Source organism: Staurois parvus, unplaced genomic scaffold (genome assembly GCF_062004578.1).
Source record: "Staurois parvus isolate SC_StPar_1 unplaced genomic scaffold, SC_StPar_1.0 ptg000205l, whole genome shotgun sequence".
Classification (NCBI taxonomy): domain Eukaryota; kingdom Metazoa; phylum Chordata; class Amphibia; order Anura; family Ranidae; genus Staurois; species Staurois parvus.
In genome coordinates this window covers 5078703-5094471 of record NW_028318001.1, presented here as the reverse complement: position 1 = coordinate 5094471, position 15769 = coordinate 5078703, and the positions used below count along the sequence as shown (strand labels likewise).

The window sequence follows — 15769 nt, the reverse complement described above, 5'->3', positions numbered from 1 at the left end:
ATACAAGTACATGGTGCAGCAGACACATATCAGGAATATGAAATGTTTGGGTAACATATACTTTAACCAATTGATCTCCGGATGGTTTATGACTAGGCCATTTTTTTTCTATTTAGCACTGTGCTACTTTAACTGGTAATTGCTTGGTCATGCAACACTGTACCCAAATGAAATTATATTATTTTTTTTCCACGCAAATAGAGCTTTATTTTGGTGGTATATTATCACTACTGCGTTTTTGAGGTTTTTTTGTATAAACGAAAAAAGACCGGTAATATTGAAAAAAAAATAAAAATTATTTTCTGCTATAAAACATATCCAATAGAAAAATTAAAAAATCTAATTTTTTCATACATTTAGCCCAAAATGTATTCTGCTATATGTCTTTGGCAGAAAAAAATCCCAATAAGTGAATATTAATTGGTTTGTGTGAAAGTTATGGCGTCTACAAATTATGGTATATATACACACTGGAATTTTTATTTATTTTTTATTCTTGTAATGGAGGCCATCAGCGACTTATAGTGGGACTGCGATAGTGTGGCAGGCGATGTAACCCGAATTGACGCTGGCTGGGAGGTACACTAACTGGCACTGACATCACCAGTGACATTAATACAGTGCTCAATGATACTATACCCTCTACTAATGACACTGGCTGGGAAGAGGGTTCACATCTAGGGGCGATCAAAGGGTTAACTGTGTGCTTAATGTGTGCTGCTTTTTACTAAATATGTTTGCTTCTTCTCTCTGAAACAAATAGATTGCTCCCTCTGTACAGAGCCTTGTTTTGGTTGTCAACACAGGACACTGGGCTGTGATGGACACAGACAATCAGCAGGTCTCAGCAATGAATCATTGGCTGAAACCTACTGACAAAATCCCGCTTTGTCCAATCGCAATGAGAGTTGGCTGGGGTGGGGGGCTCTGAAGTCAAAAGCCACTGCCGACGTACAGGTACGTTATTGTGCCTGCTGTATGAGCTGTTCGCTCACATTTTACTGTCGGCAAGTGGTTAAAGGATAAGTTCACCCTTTGTAACATTATTATTATACAGGATTTATATAGCGCCAACAGTTTGGGCAATGCTTTACAATATAAGGGAGACAGTACAATTACAATACATTTCAGTACAGAAGGAATGTGAGGTTATATTAGTATTCAGTATTCTGGTTGCAGCTGCCCCTGCACATCTCTAATCCACCTTTGTGACAGCGAGCTGGGGATCCTCTCCCCTCATCTGCTGTCACAATTTAACAAAAATGCAGCTGTGCAGGGCTCCACCCACCCAGCCACATCATTCATTCATTCATAGAGTTCTGTGAACGGAGAACTACAAATACTGATGGCCGCAAAGGCTGTCAGCTTGTAACGCTCAAGGAATACCGGGGTGTGCAATGCTTCTTATAGGCTCCTAGTATAAATCATAATAAATGCACATTTTTACTTGCCATTTTTTCTTTACAGAAGTGAACTTCTCCTTTATTGCATGCCATAACACACACATGCTTTAGTATACCACAATGAATTGCTTTAGTATGCACGGGCCCTTAGTGTAGATAAAAAAAAGTATCGCAGACAGTACTCAGCTGTGTTGTTATTGGATACAAATGAAGTGAATTTGTTATGTTTGTCTTCATACTACATAGGAAACGTAATAGGCAGATATGATCCAATCAGGTTGTAACGTGTATGGTCATTGTTGCCATACTGCTCATATATTTAATGCTTGGCCACTAATCGATTGATTGGCATTCTGCATAGCTGAAGTCTGCACGACTCAGTGGCAAGCAGGGACAAGCAAGGAGCGTTCACATCCAAAGGGATCCCAGGGATGCCTCCTCTCACATCACACCGGAAACAAGCAGCCTGAGCGATGCTGAGTCGTCAGCAACAACAACAATAACATTTGGAACCTTCCTGACTGGCAGCCGGACCCTGCCTGGGTATGAGGGGTCACTGCTGGGCAGGTGGGATAGACCAGTGATAGAAGATGGGGCAGCTCTTTGTGGTGAATGGTGTGTGGAGGGAGCAGAGCTGCCAGCTGACTACTCCTCCCCCGGCCTGGACACTCAGGCCCCTGGCAGATGATGTTGTATATGGATCCAGCATCCTGGCCAGTCCTCGGTGACCCCAGTGCTGGGGACACATGGGGGACTGTCCCTAGATGCTCAGAGGAGCTCAGGCTATTCTCTGTACAGCATGTCTGTAGCACCTGTCAGTGCATTGTACTCCAGACCTGTGTGCACACACTGACACCACGCCACTTCCTGGAGCTTTGTACATTGCTTCACTGCTGGAAAGCTTCTCTGGGAACACTCACAATTTCACCTGACACCTCCATTTTTAGGGATCTCTCAATCACAATGTCTCCAGGTCTGCATTTCTTTTTCATTTTTACATATCAAAATTTAATACTGTTGTCACCAACCTCCATTTTCTTCTTCTTTTTTTTTTTTTTGTTTAATCACAAAATTGAGGCTGGAAATGCAGCTGGATTAGAGTGAATCCTAAAGAGGTTCCTTTAGCCTCCACCTCCCAGAGCAGCACAGACTCACCCTACCTTCCATCACTTGACCAAAAGACCTGTATATGCTACAAGACACACAAATGTTAGCTGCTGTCCTTCCCAGCAGAAAATACTTGGCTTCCGCTTGCTTCCCTACAAGTCCGAGACCAGAGAGAAGTGCCCAGAACTTCCAGGCATGGAGCATGGGCTAAGGACTCCCTTCATGCTCTTATGAGACAGCCATGGGGTTTGCTGATAGCCACTCAGACACCTAGCACTGTCCCATAGGATTGGGGACTGAGTCCTTAGCCCTGTATAAGCTGCAGATTTCAACTTACCCAGTGCTTCCTGTCTTCGCTCCTGACCAAACTAAGAGCAGTAAAAGGAATTATGTGCATGTTGATTTGGATCACACTTCAAAGTAATCCTGTCATTGGAGACTTACAAGGTTTCATTGCTGATCTGATAAAATGCTCATCGCCTGGCTGTTTTGCTGACAAGTGGCTTTAAACTGAAATTGTAAGCTCCAAGGCAAATTGTTTGAGCTTACACTGGGCTGTGGATTTCTTTTCTCAGCCAAATGTGATGACAGCAGTGCTGTCACATGAGAGAGGAGTGAGTCACATGCTCACCCTTACCCAAAAGTGCCTGGCATGTCACTCTTGTATGGAATTAAATGGGGTGGGTTAAGATCATTTGTTTTTGCCCTCTGTTGACTACTGAAAGGTACTGCTTTAAACCCCAAAAACAAAAATGAATATGCAGCTTACCCGTCCTTGGATATGGTTGGTGCACTATTTTTTTTTCAAGCTTTTTGGTCCTGCAAGGAATTCCTGTCCCTGGGTCCACTCATTACTCCACTATATCAATGGAAGAAGAAATGGTTATCAAACAGGCTAGATTTTAAACATTACATGGTGGATTGATGGGACTAGTAGTTTACATAATAAAGCAAAGTTTGTCGTGCTTTCAGTTTAAAGGATGTTATTAGGACACCTGCAGAAAATGTACTTTATCTGCAAAAAAGAAAACTAATGCAGCCATCACATCTAAAGCTCAGTAATCTGTAATGTATTCAATGTTTGTTCTGCAGTTTAGAAAGAGTAATTGTCCTTTTAGTGCATATAACCATTAAAGTGTGTGGTACCCTTAAAATTGTTATTAGGCCCCGTCCACACTGGAGCAGACACTGCCAGGAGTCCGCTTGTTCAGCAAGGGATCTGTCTTCTATTCCCCTGTGAGCAGGCACATGGTTGGTCTGTGTCTGTTTTGCTTATGCAGATTGGACACAGCCTGCTCTCCTCTATGGGTGGTTGAATGTAAATGAACTGCCTGTCAATTTACACCCGACTGAGATCTGATCCACTAGATGTTTGTTTTTAGTGGATCTGATTGTATATAGGCGGGTGTAAAAGGACACGTCTGTTTACACCTTCTGGTCCATAGAGGACAATAATTATTTATTATTATTATACAGGATATATATAGTGCCAGCAGTTTGCTCAGCACTTTACAATATAATGGGAGACAATACAGCAACAATACAGTTCAATACAAGAGAGTTAGGATGGCCCTGCTCCTTGGAGCTTACAATCTAAGAGGGTCCTTTCAGGTCCGCCTAAAAAACTGACTGGTGGACCTTATTGGTCCACTCGTGTGAAAGAGGCCTTACATTCAATATGTTGGTAAATTCATACATTTTCTTGTAACACTTGTTTTATGCAAGTTACTAATGGTAATAATTATAACATACCTCGCCTTTGTGTGTCAGCATTTTGGACACCCGCCTGTTGATAATTGAAGCTTACCTTCTACAATGCAGAACAGGGAAGGGTAGGGAGGCTATGTGGTCATATGACAATAGAAAAAAAGGTATAAAATATTTTTACTTAAATGGGATGTGTTTTAACTATAGAAAGTTTTTTCCATTGGTTTAGTGTGGATTTTTTTAAGTCTTACCACTAATACTTTAATATTTTCTGAGCCTATAACCCCCAATAAGTATTTAGATCAGGAAGGACAAAATTAAAAAATCCTGATCGCTATAGATAAATATTGAGACAAGGGGTTACGTATAACAGCCAGGGAACTAAGGTTTGCAAAAGGATATGTGAGCGATCGTAAGTTTCATGTTTCTCTTTAGATGAAGTTCTTTTAATTCACTTGAGTAAGTTCATGTGATAGGGAAAGCCTATGAAAAAAAATAGAATAATAGTCATATAAAGATTTTGTTAAAAATTGCTTTCATGCTTGTTAAAGCCGAGTATTGAGAATGCCAAGACCACACTGCTCTTTGGGAGAGAAATCAAATAATTAACAAATGTACTTTTCTTGGTGGAATTAGGTCTGTTGCCCTCTGCAGTGTTTGCTATAAAAATGCACTTTGTAACATTTTATAGGCTTAATTTCCTAGTTCTGTTCATTTGGAATTGTGTTTTTTTTGGCATAACGGTTCTGCCTCATTTCACCTCAATATGTTTCTTGAATCATTTTAATGAACCAGCTCCACCCATAAGTATTAGTATTTCAATTCTGAATGGATGCCAGTGAGCTGCAGTGGAGAGACTATATTCTTTGGAGACTTTGTTGGATTGTTTGATATGTCCTGCAATAATAAAAGTTTTCACCCCTTTGCAGCAGCGCTATTTTATTTTTTCTTTGTTCTAAATTACAGAGAATCTTTTGGAGGCGTGTGCCACCGTGTTGTATGTTCCCTAAAGTAATGTTAATAAATGTGAGAAACCAGGAATTGGAATCCTTTCCCACTTTATCCAAGATTATAAAAAAGTTTGGGCTATAGATAGACTTTAGACTTAACAAATATCTGAATGTCCACAGCCTGGTCATAGGTTTACTTTAACCACTTCAAGTCCGAACACTTTTACCACCTCCCTGGCCAATTTTCAGCTTTCAACGCTGTCACACTTTGAATGACAATTGCGCGGTCATGCAGCACTGTACCCATATGAATTTTTTTGCATTTTTTTTAGACAGATAAAACTTTAGTTTGGTGGTATTTATTCACCACTGGGATTTTTTTTTTTTGCTCTATAAATGAAAAAGTCCAAACATTTTGAAAAAAAGTGTTTTTCTTATAAAATTTTGCAAATAAATATCATTTCTTCATAAATCTTAGCCAAAATGTATTCAGCTATCTTTTTAGTAAAACCATAGTGACACTGTACTACTTTTGGGGGGTGATGAAGATTTTATTTTTTTTCTAACACTGATTGCTTTTACACCCATAAAAGCTGTAAAAGCAATCATTTCTCCTTCTCTCTGGCTGCATTCTTGCAGCCATTGAGAACTACTGTGAGAGTTGTGATTGGTCACAGATTGTCACATGGTACAAGGCTGTTGTGAATATCCTTATACCATGTGACCTCTGTGATCAGTCACAGATTTCACTAGTAGTAAGCAATGATGTCAGAAATTACATCTTGCTTATTACTATTCATGTGATTACTGATTGGCCAATCAGTGATCACATGATCGGGACCTTACACAGAGGTCCCGTACAGCGATCGGTGTGCCACGCGCTCCCAGGTAAAATGCGGGCGCCATTTATGAACGGCAACCCACTCCTGCACTGCTCCCGTCCGGCCGTTTATGTACATAGGCTGGACAGGAAGTGGTTAAAGGCCTATTCAGATGGGCGCTGTGGCCCATACAGCATGAATTTGGGGGCTGGAGCTGCATGCAGGCTGCTCATGTTTCTCTATGGGGACGCAGCAGCTACACACACACAGCTGCTTGTCCTAATGTAACAAGGCCTGCAGGAATGGGTGAGCGGCTCAGAATGTAGACAGTGTGCTTTCAAGGTTGCTCACCTGCCCCTTCACACCTGTCAACTAGCATGAGCAGCTCTGTCTGTACAGCCGCTGCATTATTATAGATGCCTGTACACAGCTCCAGACAGTTCCAGCAGTTTAATCCCTTCCCTTGGAGCATGTACCTATATACAGCCTCTTTATTTGTGTGTGCTGAGAGTGTGCTGCACAGTGGGCTCCCAGAACAGAGTCCAAAGCCGCAGCGACATCTGCAGGTCCTGTACTAATGATCGGGAACTGGTAGACCCAATTCCCAAACACCTGATCACTGTGATAGCCAGTGATTGGCTATCACAGTGATCAATTACTGTACAGCCTACCGCTGTGTTGTTTTCTTCTCTTGAATGAAGAAAATGATACATTGTATCATTTTCTCCTTGCTACAGAAGAATACTGTAAACAAAAAAGTGTGTGTAGAAAATATAGTAATAAAAAAGATAACAATAGCTAAATCAGGGTCTGACCTAGGCCACAATCAGGGTTAAAGTTAGGGTCGAAGGTCGGGGTCAAAGGTCAGGGACAGTGTATTTTAGATATGATTTAGATTTTAAAAAAAATAAAGCATACGTGGCATCACTGTGATTGTCAGAAGCAGGATCATTTATTTTGGGTTGTTCTTTGGTGGTAGGTTATGGTAATTGCAAGAAATATACAGCTAAATTTTGAATTAAAATTATGCAAAAAAAACTTTTCCTGGGGCATTTTTTTATGCCCCGAAATGCTGCTTTAACCACCTTCCGCCCGCCATATAGTACAATGACGGGCGCAAGGTGGTTCTCTCCTTCTGGGAGGATGTCAGATGACATCCTTCCAATCTCACCACGTCCCTCGGACACAACGGATCACGGAAAGAGCTGAAGATGTCGGCTCGGTCATGTGATCAGCTGTGTCCAATCACAGCTGATCACATGTAAACACGGAAATGCCGGTTATCGGCATTTCTCTCCTCTCGAGCTGTCACGCTGAGAGCTCGAGAGGTGAGGAGAGCCAGTAATCTGCTTTCCGCGGAGGGGACATGTACACTGATCATCAGGGCACTGATGATCAGTGTGCCCTGATGATCAGTATGGCCCCAGAAGTGCCACCTGTCAGTGACCATCAGTGCCAGCTGTCAGTGCTCACCAGTGCCACATCAATGCCACATATCAGTGCACATCAATGCCACATATCAGTGCCCATCTGAGCTGCCTTTCAATGTCACCCATCAGTGCCAGTCAGTGTCGCCTATCAGTGCCAGTCAGTGTCGCCTATCAGTGCCAGTCAGTGCCGCCTATCAGTGCTGCCTTTCAGTGCCCATCAGTGATGCATGTCAATGCCCATCAGTGCAACCTTCCAGTGCCTCCTCATCAGTGCCCATCAGTGCCACCTATCAGTGCCCATCACTGCAGCCTCATTAACGCACATCAGTAAAGGAGAAAATCACTTTTTTACAAAATTGTATAACAAAAACGAAGTTTTCAGTGGTTTTTGGTTTGTTTAAGGAAAAATAAAAATTCCAGAGCTGATTAAATACCACCAAAAGAAAGCTCTGTCTCAAAAAAAATAATTTCATATGGGTACAATATTGCATGACGGCGCAATTGTCATTCAAAGTGTGACAGCGCTGAAAGCTGGAAATTGGCCTGGGCAGGAAGGGGGTATAAGTGCCCTGTAGGCTAGTGGTTAAAATATGCCTTTAAACAACACAATGTGTATGTACACATTAGGTAACCTAAAGCTGCTTTCAGAGGTGTGGGAAAAACAACGGCAGATGCATTTTGTGGCATTTCTTTGCCCATGTGCATTAGGCCATAAAGGCAAAGTCCACCTTTAAAATACATAAATAAATGCACATATGTTTGCAGGTAAAAAAATGTGTATTTACTTTGGATTTTTGCAGATCTGGATTCAATGCAGGGAGGGCTCCTGCAGACTGTCAGTATAAGCTGTCTGCTTGTACATCATATGGGCGAGGAAGTTACTGAATGACAGGAAGGGGTTTATTTACTAAAGCTGGAGAGTCCAAAATCAGACTCCCTTCTGCATAGAAACCAATCAGCTTCTAACCTCAGCTTGTTCAATGAAGCTTTGGCAATGAAACCTGGAAGCTGATTGGTTTCTATGCAGAAGTGAGTCTGATTTTGGACTCTCCAGCTTTAGTAAATAAACCCCGAAGAGTCAATGGACTACGAGAGCGCTCATCAGTGTCTCCACAGTCTACTGAAAACTACAAGTCTTCAGCCACAAAGACTGTCTGTGCTTGTAGCTCTTTCATAGAACTCTGTGAAAATAATGGCTCAGCCGTGTGGGTGCTTTTTTCTAATTGTGACAGCGGGTGTGGGGAGAAGATCCCCCACCTGCAGTCACAGGGTGGAGGGGGGATCAGGGGGAGAGCTGTTGGAACAGGAACATGTTACATTTTCCACCCATTTTTAGGTTGGAATTTGTAACATGTTCCCAAATGTGAACTTACCTTTATTGCACAGCACAGAATGGGTCTTATGACCCTGATCCCTACTTTTTCCCCATTGTGTAAGCAAGAAGTAACAATTTTTTTCCTTGTTAATCCGATTCTTGATTACAATGTATGTGTCTATTCTCTAGTATCTTGCAAAAATTGAATGAGGTAGCCCAGCCGCTGCATACCTCACTCATCCTGCATGGTAAGCAGATAAAAGCAGCCTCAGCTCGATTCATCCAGTCCATGTCTCCCACATTTTTCTTATATCTTATAGTGGTGCACCGAAATGAAAATTCTGAACTTAACACGAAAATTCAATGAGAGGGCGTTTTTTTCCATTGGTGTCAATGGGGGGCGTTTTTCCATTGGAGTCAATGGTGGCGTTTTTCCATTGGAGTCAATGGGGGGCGTTTTTCCATTGGAGTCAGTGGGAGGGCATTTTTCCATTGGAGTCAATGGGGGCGTTTTTCCATTGGAGTCAATGGGGGTGTTTTTCCATTGGAGTCAATGGGGGGCGTTTTTCTATTGGAGTCAATGGGGGGCGTTTTTCCATTGGAGTCAATGGGGGGCGTTTTTCCATTGGAGTCAATGGGGGGCGTTTTTCCATTGGAGTCAATGGGGGGCGTTTTTCCATTGGAGTCAATGGGGGGCGTTTTTCCATTGGAGTCAATGGGGCGTGATGTTAGATTTTATGTCAATGGGGCGTGATGTTGCATTTGGGTCAATAGGACGTGATTTTGCATTTGAGTCAATGGGACGGGATTTTGCATTTGAGTCAATAGGGGGCAATTTTGCATTCGAGTCAATGACATTATCAACACTTTTTTTTCCTATCGGCAAACTGCAGATAATCCTATTTTCGGCCGATAGATTTTGGTGGCCGATATTAGTACATCACTAATATCTTATTTTTTATTTGATAGGCGGTATAAACAAAAGTTCCTGATCCATGTTTTTGTTATAATTGTACACTGTGTATCACCTTGAACAATGTTGTGAAGCCAGCAGGGCTTTGTGGAAAGAGGTGATACTTGGGGCCATCACATGTAAGAAAACCTCTAATATCTTGTGATCAGTATCTACTCTAAAACAGCAATTGGAAGTGCAGAGACAAGTATAGAATGTTGTATGAAACCTCATGTGTGTTTTTTGGGGGTGGGTGGCAAAATACAAGAAAGTGTAAGACATGGTTCCTTCATAAATTTGTCCCCGGATTAGGGCACTTTTTCTTTCCCCTGTGTTTGATCCACTGAAAATGTTTTTCTATATTCAAGAAAAAAAGTCTAAGCACAGAAATTATGTTTCAAAACACAGAAAGCTTGCATTCAATTTACAGGAAACATACTTGTCAAAAGTAACCTTATGCTACTTAATGCATTAACATAGATGCGACATTAAAGGAAACCTGTCATTCAAGAAATATCGTGCCTGTCCTTGCTTATGTACTTTTGAAAATTCTATTTTCCATGCTGACCCTGTGACTACAGTGTTTGAGTCACTAACTGGGGACAGATATACGTATATATCAGGCATTCCAGCTTAAAGGATAAATTAATTTTAAAAAATAAATAAATGCCCATTTTTTTAAAAAAAATATTATTTGCAGGTAAAAAAAATATGCATTTACTATTAGTTTGCATTGCACCAGCAGATCGCTGGTGCAATGCAGGATTCCTGAAAACTGTCAGTGTATCTCCTTGCTCGTAAATCCCATAGGGGCAAGCAGATACAGTCTGACAAGAAGACTCGATGAACTACCATGTTGCTCAGCAGCGCCGTGGTAGTTCATTGAGAACTACAAGACGACTTGTATTTCATTAATTCACAGAATTCTGTGAATGCATGACATGGCCGTGTGTTTTTAAAAATGGACAGCTAGTATGGGGAACTTCTCCCCGTATTGCATGGGGGGGGGGGATTGGACAGCTGCTGCAGTGGTGGGAACATGTTACATGTTCCACCCTAAAAATGGGAGGGACATGTAATATGTTACCAAAGATGAACTTATCGGTTAATCGGATCTCTAAAGTTTTTAATCAAGCTATCTCCTGCAATAGAAGTCAGCATATACTCACCTCCCAAGCAGCCTGCTTCTCCCCAGCAACCCTTTCTAAGTTCTAGCCCTGCAGCCTTGTAAAGCCTTTTCTGCATTTGACCCTTTGGGAATTGTCTGATGTCTGTATTCCCTGCTGCTCATTTGTTCGTTCCTATGATCCCAAGGGGTTGATTTACTAAAACTGTGGAGTGCAAAATCTCATGCAGCTGTTCATGGTAGCCAATCGGCTTCTATCTTCAGCTTGTTCAATTAAAGTGGTTGTAAACCTCAGACATGAAAAATGAACAATGCATATCCCTCTATAGTGTATACTTCTCTCGATTAAGATCACTAAGTGACATTTGTGTCTGCTGCTTTGTTGTTTTGCTATCAGCGTGAATCACTTTTGACAATTTTTCCTGACACCAAGACAAAAATGGTGACAGGGGAGAGACCTCCAGCAGATTGGCGGCCTCAGCTGTGTTCCTGTGTGCTGTCTCTTCCCTCCAATCAGCTCTCAGAGCCCTGCAGTGTGTAATTTCAGCTCTCCAACCCTTTTATCTGAAATCTCGAACACGCTTATAAATTCAGCACTTTGAATGGATGTAGAGAAGAGAAGACTGTAGGTAGACAGGTACAACTCATATAGGAGGATTTGTTTCATCTCTGTGTATCACCTGAGGCCAGGCACTTCACTGGATATATGTAAGGGTTTATAAACACTTTATAAGGTTGGACAAAAAAAAAAAAAAGTTGGTAAACCTATGCCACGAAGAATCAAGGCAGTTCTGATGGCAAAATGGGGTCCAACCCGGTATTAGCAAGATGTACCTAATAAAGTGGCCAGTGAGTGTATATACTGTGTACACACACACCACTTTTACTAGGTATGCCTGTTCAATTGCTTGGAAACACAAATTGCCAATCACATGGAAGCAACTCCATGCATGTAGACGTGGTGAAGGTGACTTGCTGAAGTTCAAACCAAGCATCAGAAAGGGGATTTAGGGGCTTTGAACATGGCATGGTTGTTGGTGCCAGACGGGCTGGTCTGAGTATTTAAAAAACTTCATGCACGACCATCTTTAGGGTTTAGAGAGAATGGTTTGAAAAATAAAATATACAGTGAGTGGCAGTTGTATGGACAAAGATGCTTTGTTGATGTCAGAGGATAATGGGTAGACATTCAGATGGTAGATTTGGCGTAAACAACTTGAAAGCATGGATCCATCCTGCCTTGTATCAACGGTTCAGGATGGTGGTGGTGATGGTGTAATGGTGTAGGAGATATTTTCTTGGCACTAGCAAGGTGTACCTAATAAAGTGGCCTGTGTGTGTATATATGTGTGTATATGTATGTATATATATATATATATATATACATACATACATACATACATACACACATTATATTGCCAAGAGTATTGGGACGCCTACCTTTACACGCACATGAACTTTAATGGCATCCCAGTCTTAGTCCCTAGTGTTCAATATTGAATTGGCCCACCCTTTGCAGCTTTAACAACTTCAACTCTTCTGGGAAGGGTGTCCTCAAGGTTTAGGAGTGTCTATGGGAATTTTTGACCATTCTTCCAGAAGTGCATTGGTGAGGTCAGGCACTTTGACGAGAAGGCCTGGCTCACAGTCTCCTCTCTAATTCATCCCAAAGGTGTTCTATCTGGTTGAGGTTAGGAATCTGTGCAGGCCAGTCAAGTTCCTCCACCCCAAACTCACTCATCCATATTTTTATGGACCTTGTTTTGTGCACTGGTGTGCAGTCATGTTGGAACAGGAAGAGACCATCCCCAAACTGTTCCCACAAAGTTGGGAGCATAAAATTGTCCAAATGTCTTGGTATGACTTAAGAGTTCCCTTCACTGGAACTAAGGGGCCAAGCTCAACCCCTGAAAAACAATCCCACACCATAATTCCCCCTCCACCAAACTTTACACTTGTCACAATTCAGTCAGGCAAGTACCGTTCTCCTGGCAACCTCCAAACCCAAAGATGTCCATCAGATTGCCAGACAGTGAAGTGTGATTTGTCACTCCAGAGAACATGTCTCCACTGCTCTAAAGTCAAGTGGCGGAGTGCTTTTCACCACGGCATCAGGCGCTTTGCATTGCATTTGGTGATGTAAGACTTGGATGCAGCTGCTCAGCCATGGAAACCAATTCCATGAAGCTCTCTACAAACTGCTGTGCTAATCTGAAAGCCACACTATGTTTGGAGGTCTTTAGCTATTGACTCTGCAGACAGTTGGCGACTTCTGCTCACTGTGCGCTTCAGTATGCACTGACCCGACTGTCATTTTGAGTTGCCTACCACTTTGTGACTGAGTTGCTGTTGTTCCCAGTTGCTTCCACTTTGTTATAATACCATCAACAGTTGTCCGTGGAATATTTAGTAGCAAGGAAATTTCACGGATGGACTTATTGCACAGGTGACAACCTATCACGGTACCACTCTTGAATTCACTGAGCTGCATGCCTAGGTGCTTGATTTTATACCCCTGTGGCCATGGAGGTGATTGGAACACCTGAAGCCAATGATTAGGAGGGGAGTCCCAAAACTTTCTGCAGTGTGTAAAAGGAACCAAAATTTTATACCATTTCTTGGTTTAGCAGAGTCAGTGCTGCAGAATGCCCCACAGTATATTACATTTTGCAATGGTAGGGGCTGGGCAGTAGGTTATGGAGGCCCTTAAGTGCATTGTGTGATGTGTTGGGGGCATTTCTCTACATGAATTTTCTGAAGTTTTCATGCTGTGTGAGGTCAGGTTGCAGTGGCTCCCATGGCACCCTGCATGCCTGTGTATGTGCTTATTTCAATCTTTCACCGGTGATTACAGGTTAACTTTAATACTTGGTATACATTTTAAATAAAATCCTTATAAAGTATGTTTAAGATGTGCACTTTTGCCAATTTTTTACATAATAGTTCTGTTTTGGAGTTCATTTATGTTTTCATCACATTTACAAAAATTACTTCTTTTAACAGTTTCTAAATGAGCACAGCAAAGTTTAAAGCGGGCACCAGAGGATCATAGAACAGTCATCATGAAGTTATATGTGTTTCTGGTGAATACTGGAATCACCCTCACATTTGACACTGAGCTTGCTGTACAAACGTAAGTAACCTTTCTTATATATTTCACATTTGCTTTCTATGATTAAAGTAAATATCTATTGTTTTGTAAGGCAAAATAACATTGACAGTGCTCAACAGACTCCCACAAGACGCTTGATCCTGCACTGACAATGCTGCACACCTCTCCAATCCTCCATTGATGCCTCTCAGAAATTCTGTGCAAATACCAATTTTCTTGAACAGTATTTTTTGTTACAGTGTAACAAATAGACAATTTATACATAGATATTAGAGATGAGCGAATCGAACATGGCGAAGTGGAATTCGTTTCGAATATTGGGAAATATTCGATTCGCGCCGAATCCGAAAATTAGCCAACTTCGGATGCACGAATCGAATTTTCCCAAAAATGGCGGCGACATGTGTGGCGACGGAGCGGGGATCTCTGGGAAGGCGCGCAGACAAGGCGCGCTGACCCATAATGCATTCATTCATGACATGTGATCGCATTAGCCAATCAGCAGCCAGCCAGCCAGCACTGTGTAATGGTGGAGCTATAAATTGCGGCCATCTTACAATTCTCCATTAGCCTCCGGTCATTCAAGAGAGACAGACCTGTCTGTATTAGGGACAGAGTTAGGGCCAGAGAGACTTTAGGGCCACAGAATCGTTACTTAGGGCCACAGAATCGTTACTTAGGGACACAGAATCGTTACTCAGGGACACAGAATCGTTACTCAGGGACACAGAATTGTTACTCAGGGACAGACACAGAATTGTTACTGAGGGACACAGAATTGTTACTCGGGGACACAGAATTGTTACTGAGGGACACAGAATCGTTACTTAGGGACACAGAATCGTTACTCAGGGACACAGAATTGTTACTCAGGGACAGACACAGAATTGTTACTCAGGGACAGACACAGAATTGTTACTGAGGGACACAAAATTGTTACTCGGGGACACAGAATTGTTACTCGGGGACACAGAATTGTTACTGAGGGACACAGAATCGTTACTGAGGGACACAGAATTGTTACTCGGGGACACAGAATTGTTACTCGGGGACACAGAATTGTTACTCGGGGACACAGAATTGTTACTCGGGGACACAGAATCGTTACTCGGGGACACAGAATCGTTACTCAGGGACACAGAATCGTTACTCAGGGACACAGAATCGTTACTCAGGGACACAGAATCGTTACTCAGGGACACAGAATCGTTACTCAGGGACACAGAATCGTTACTCAGGGACACAGAATCGTTACTCAGGGACACAGAATCGTTACTCAGGGACACAGAATCGTTACTGAGGGACACAGAATTGTTACTCAGGGACACAGAATTGTTACTCAGGGACACAGAATTGTTACTCAGGGACACAGAATCGTTACTGAGGGACACAGAATCGTTACTGAGGGACACAGAATCGTTACTGAGGGACACAGAATCGTTACTGAGGGACACAGAATCGTTACTCAGGGACACAGAATCGTTACTCAGGGACACAGAATCGTTACTCAGGGACACAGAATCGTTACTCAGGGACACAGAATCGTTACTGAGGGACACAGAATTGTTACTCGGGGACACAGAATTGTTACTGGGGGACACAGAATCGTTACTGAGGGACACAGAATCGTTACTCGTGGACACAGAATCGTTACTCGTGGACACAGAATCGTTACTCGGGGACACAGAATTGTTACTCGGGGACACAGAATTGTTTCTCGGGGACACAGAATTGTTTCTCGGGGACACAGAATTGTTTCTCGGGGACACAGAATTGTTACTCAGGGACACAGAATCGTTACTCAGGGACACAGAATCGTTACTCAGGGACACAGAATCGTTACTCA

General features: G+C 42.3%; 1 protein-coding gene across 5 annotated transcripts in view; it reads left to right on the top strand.

Moving 5' to 3' along the window:
- RB1CC1 (RB1 inducible coiled-coil 1) overlaps positions 1-15769 on the top strand; it is a 215843-nt gene that overhangs the window by 22529 nt on the left and 177545 nt on the right. For 3 of the 5 annotated variants that reach the window (XM_089678426.1, XM_089678422.1, XM_089678425.1), the window contains exon 2: positions 13815-13944. In XM_089678426.1, coding sequence (XP_089534552.1) covers positions 13874-13944 — 71 coding nt within the window. In that variant the 5' untranslated portion in view covers positions 13815-13873. Of the gene's footprint in view, positions 1-1834; positions 1971-13814; positions 13945-15769 lie in introns of those variants that run through there. The other 2 variants (XM_089678423.1, XM_089678424.1) reach the window with 2 other exon arrangements.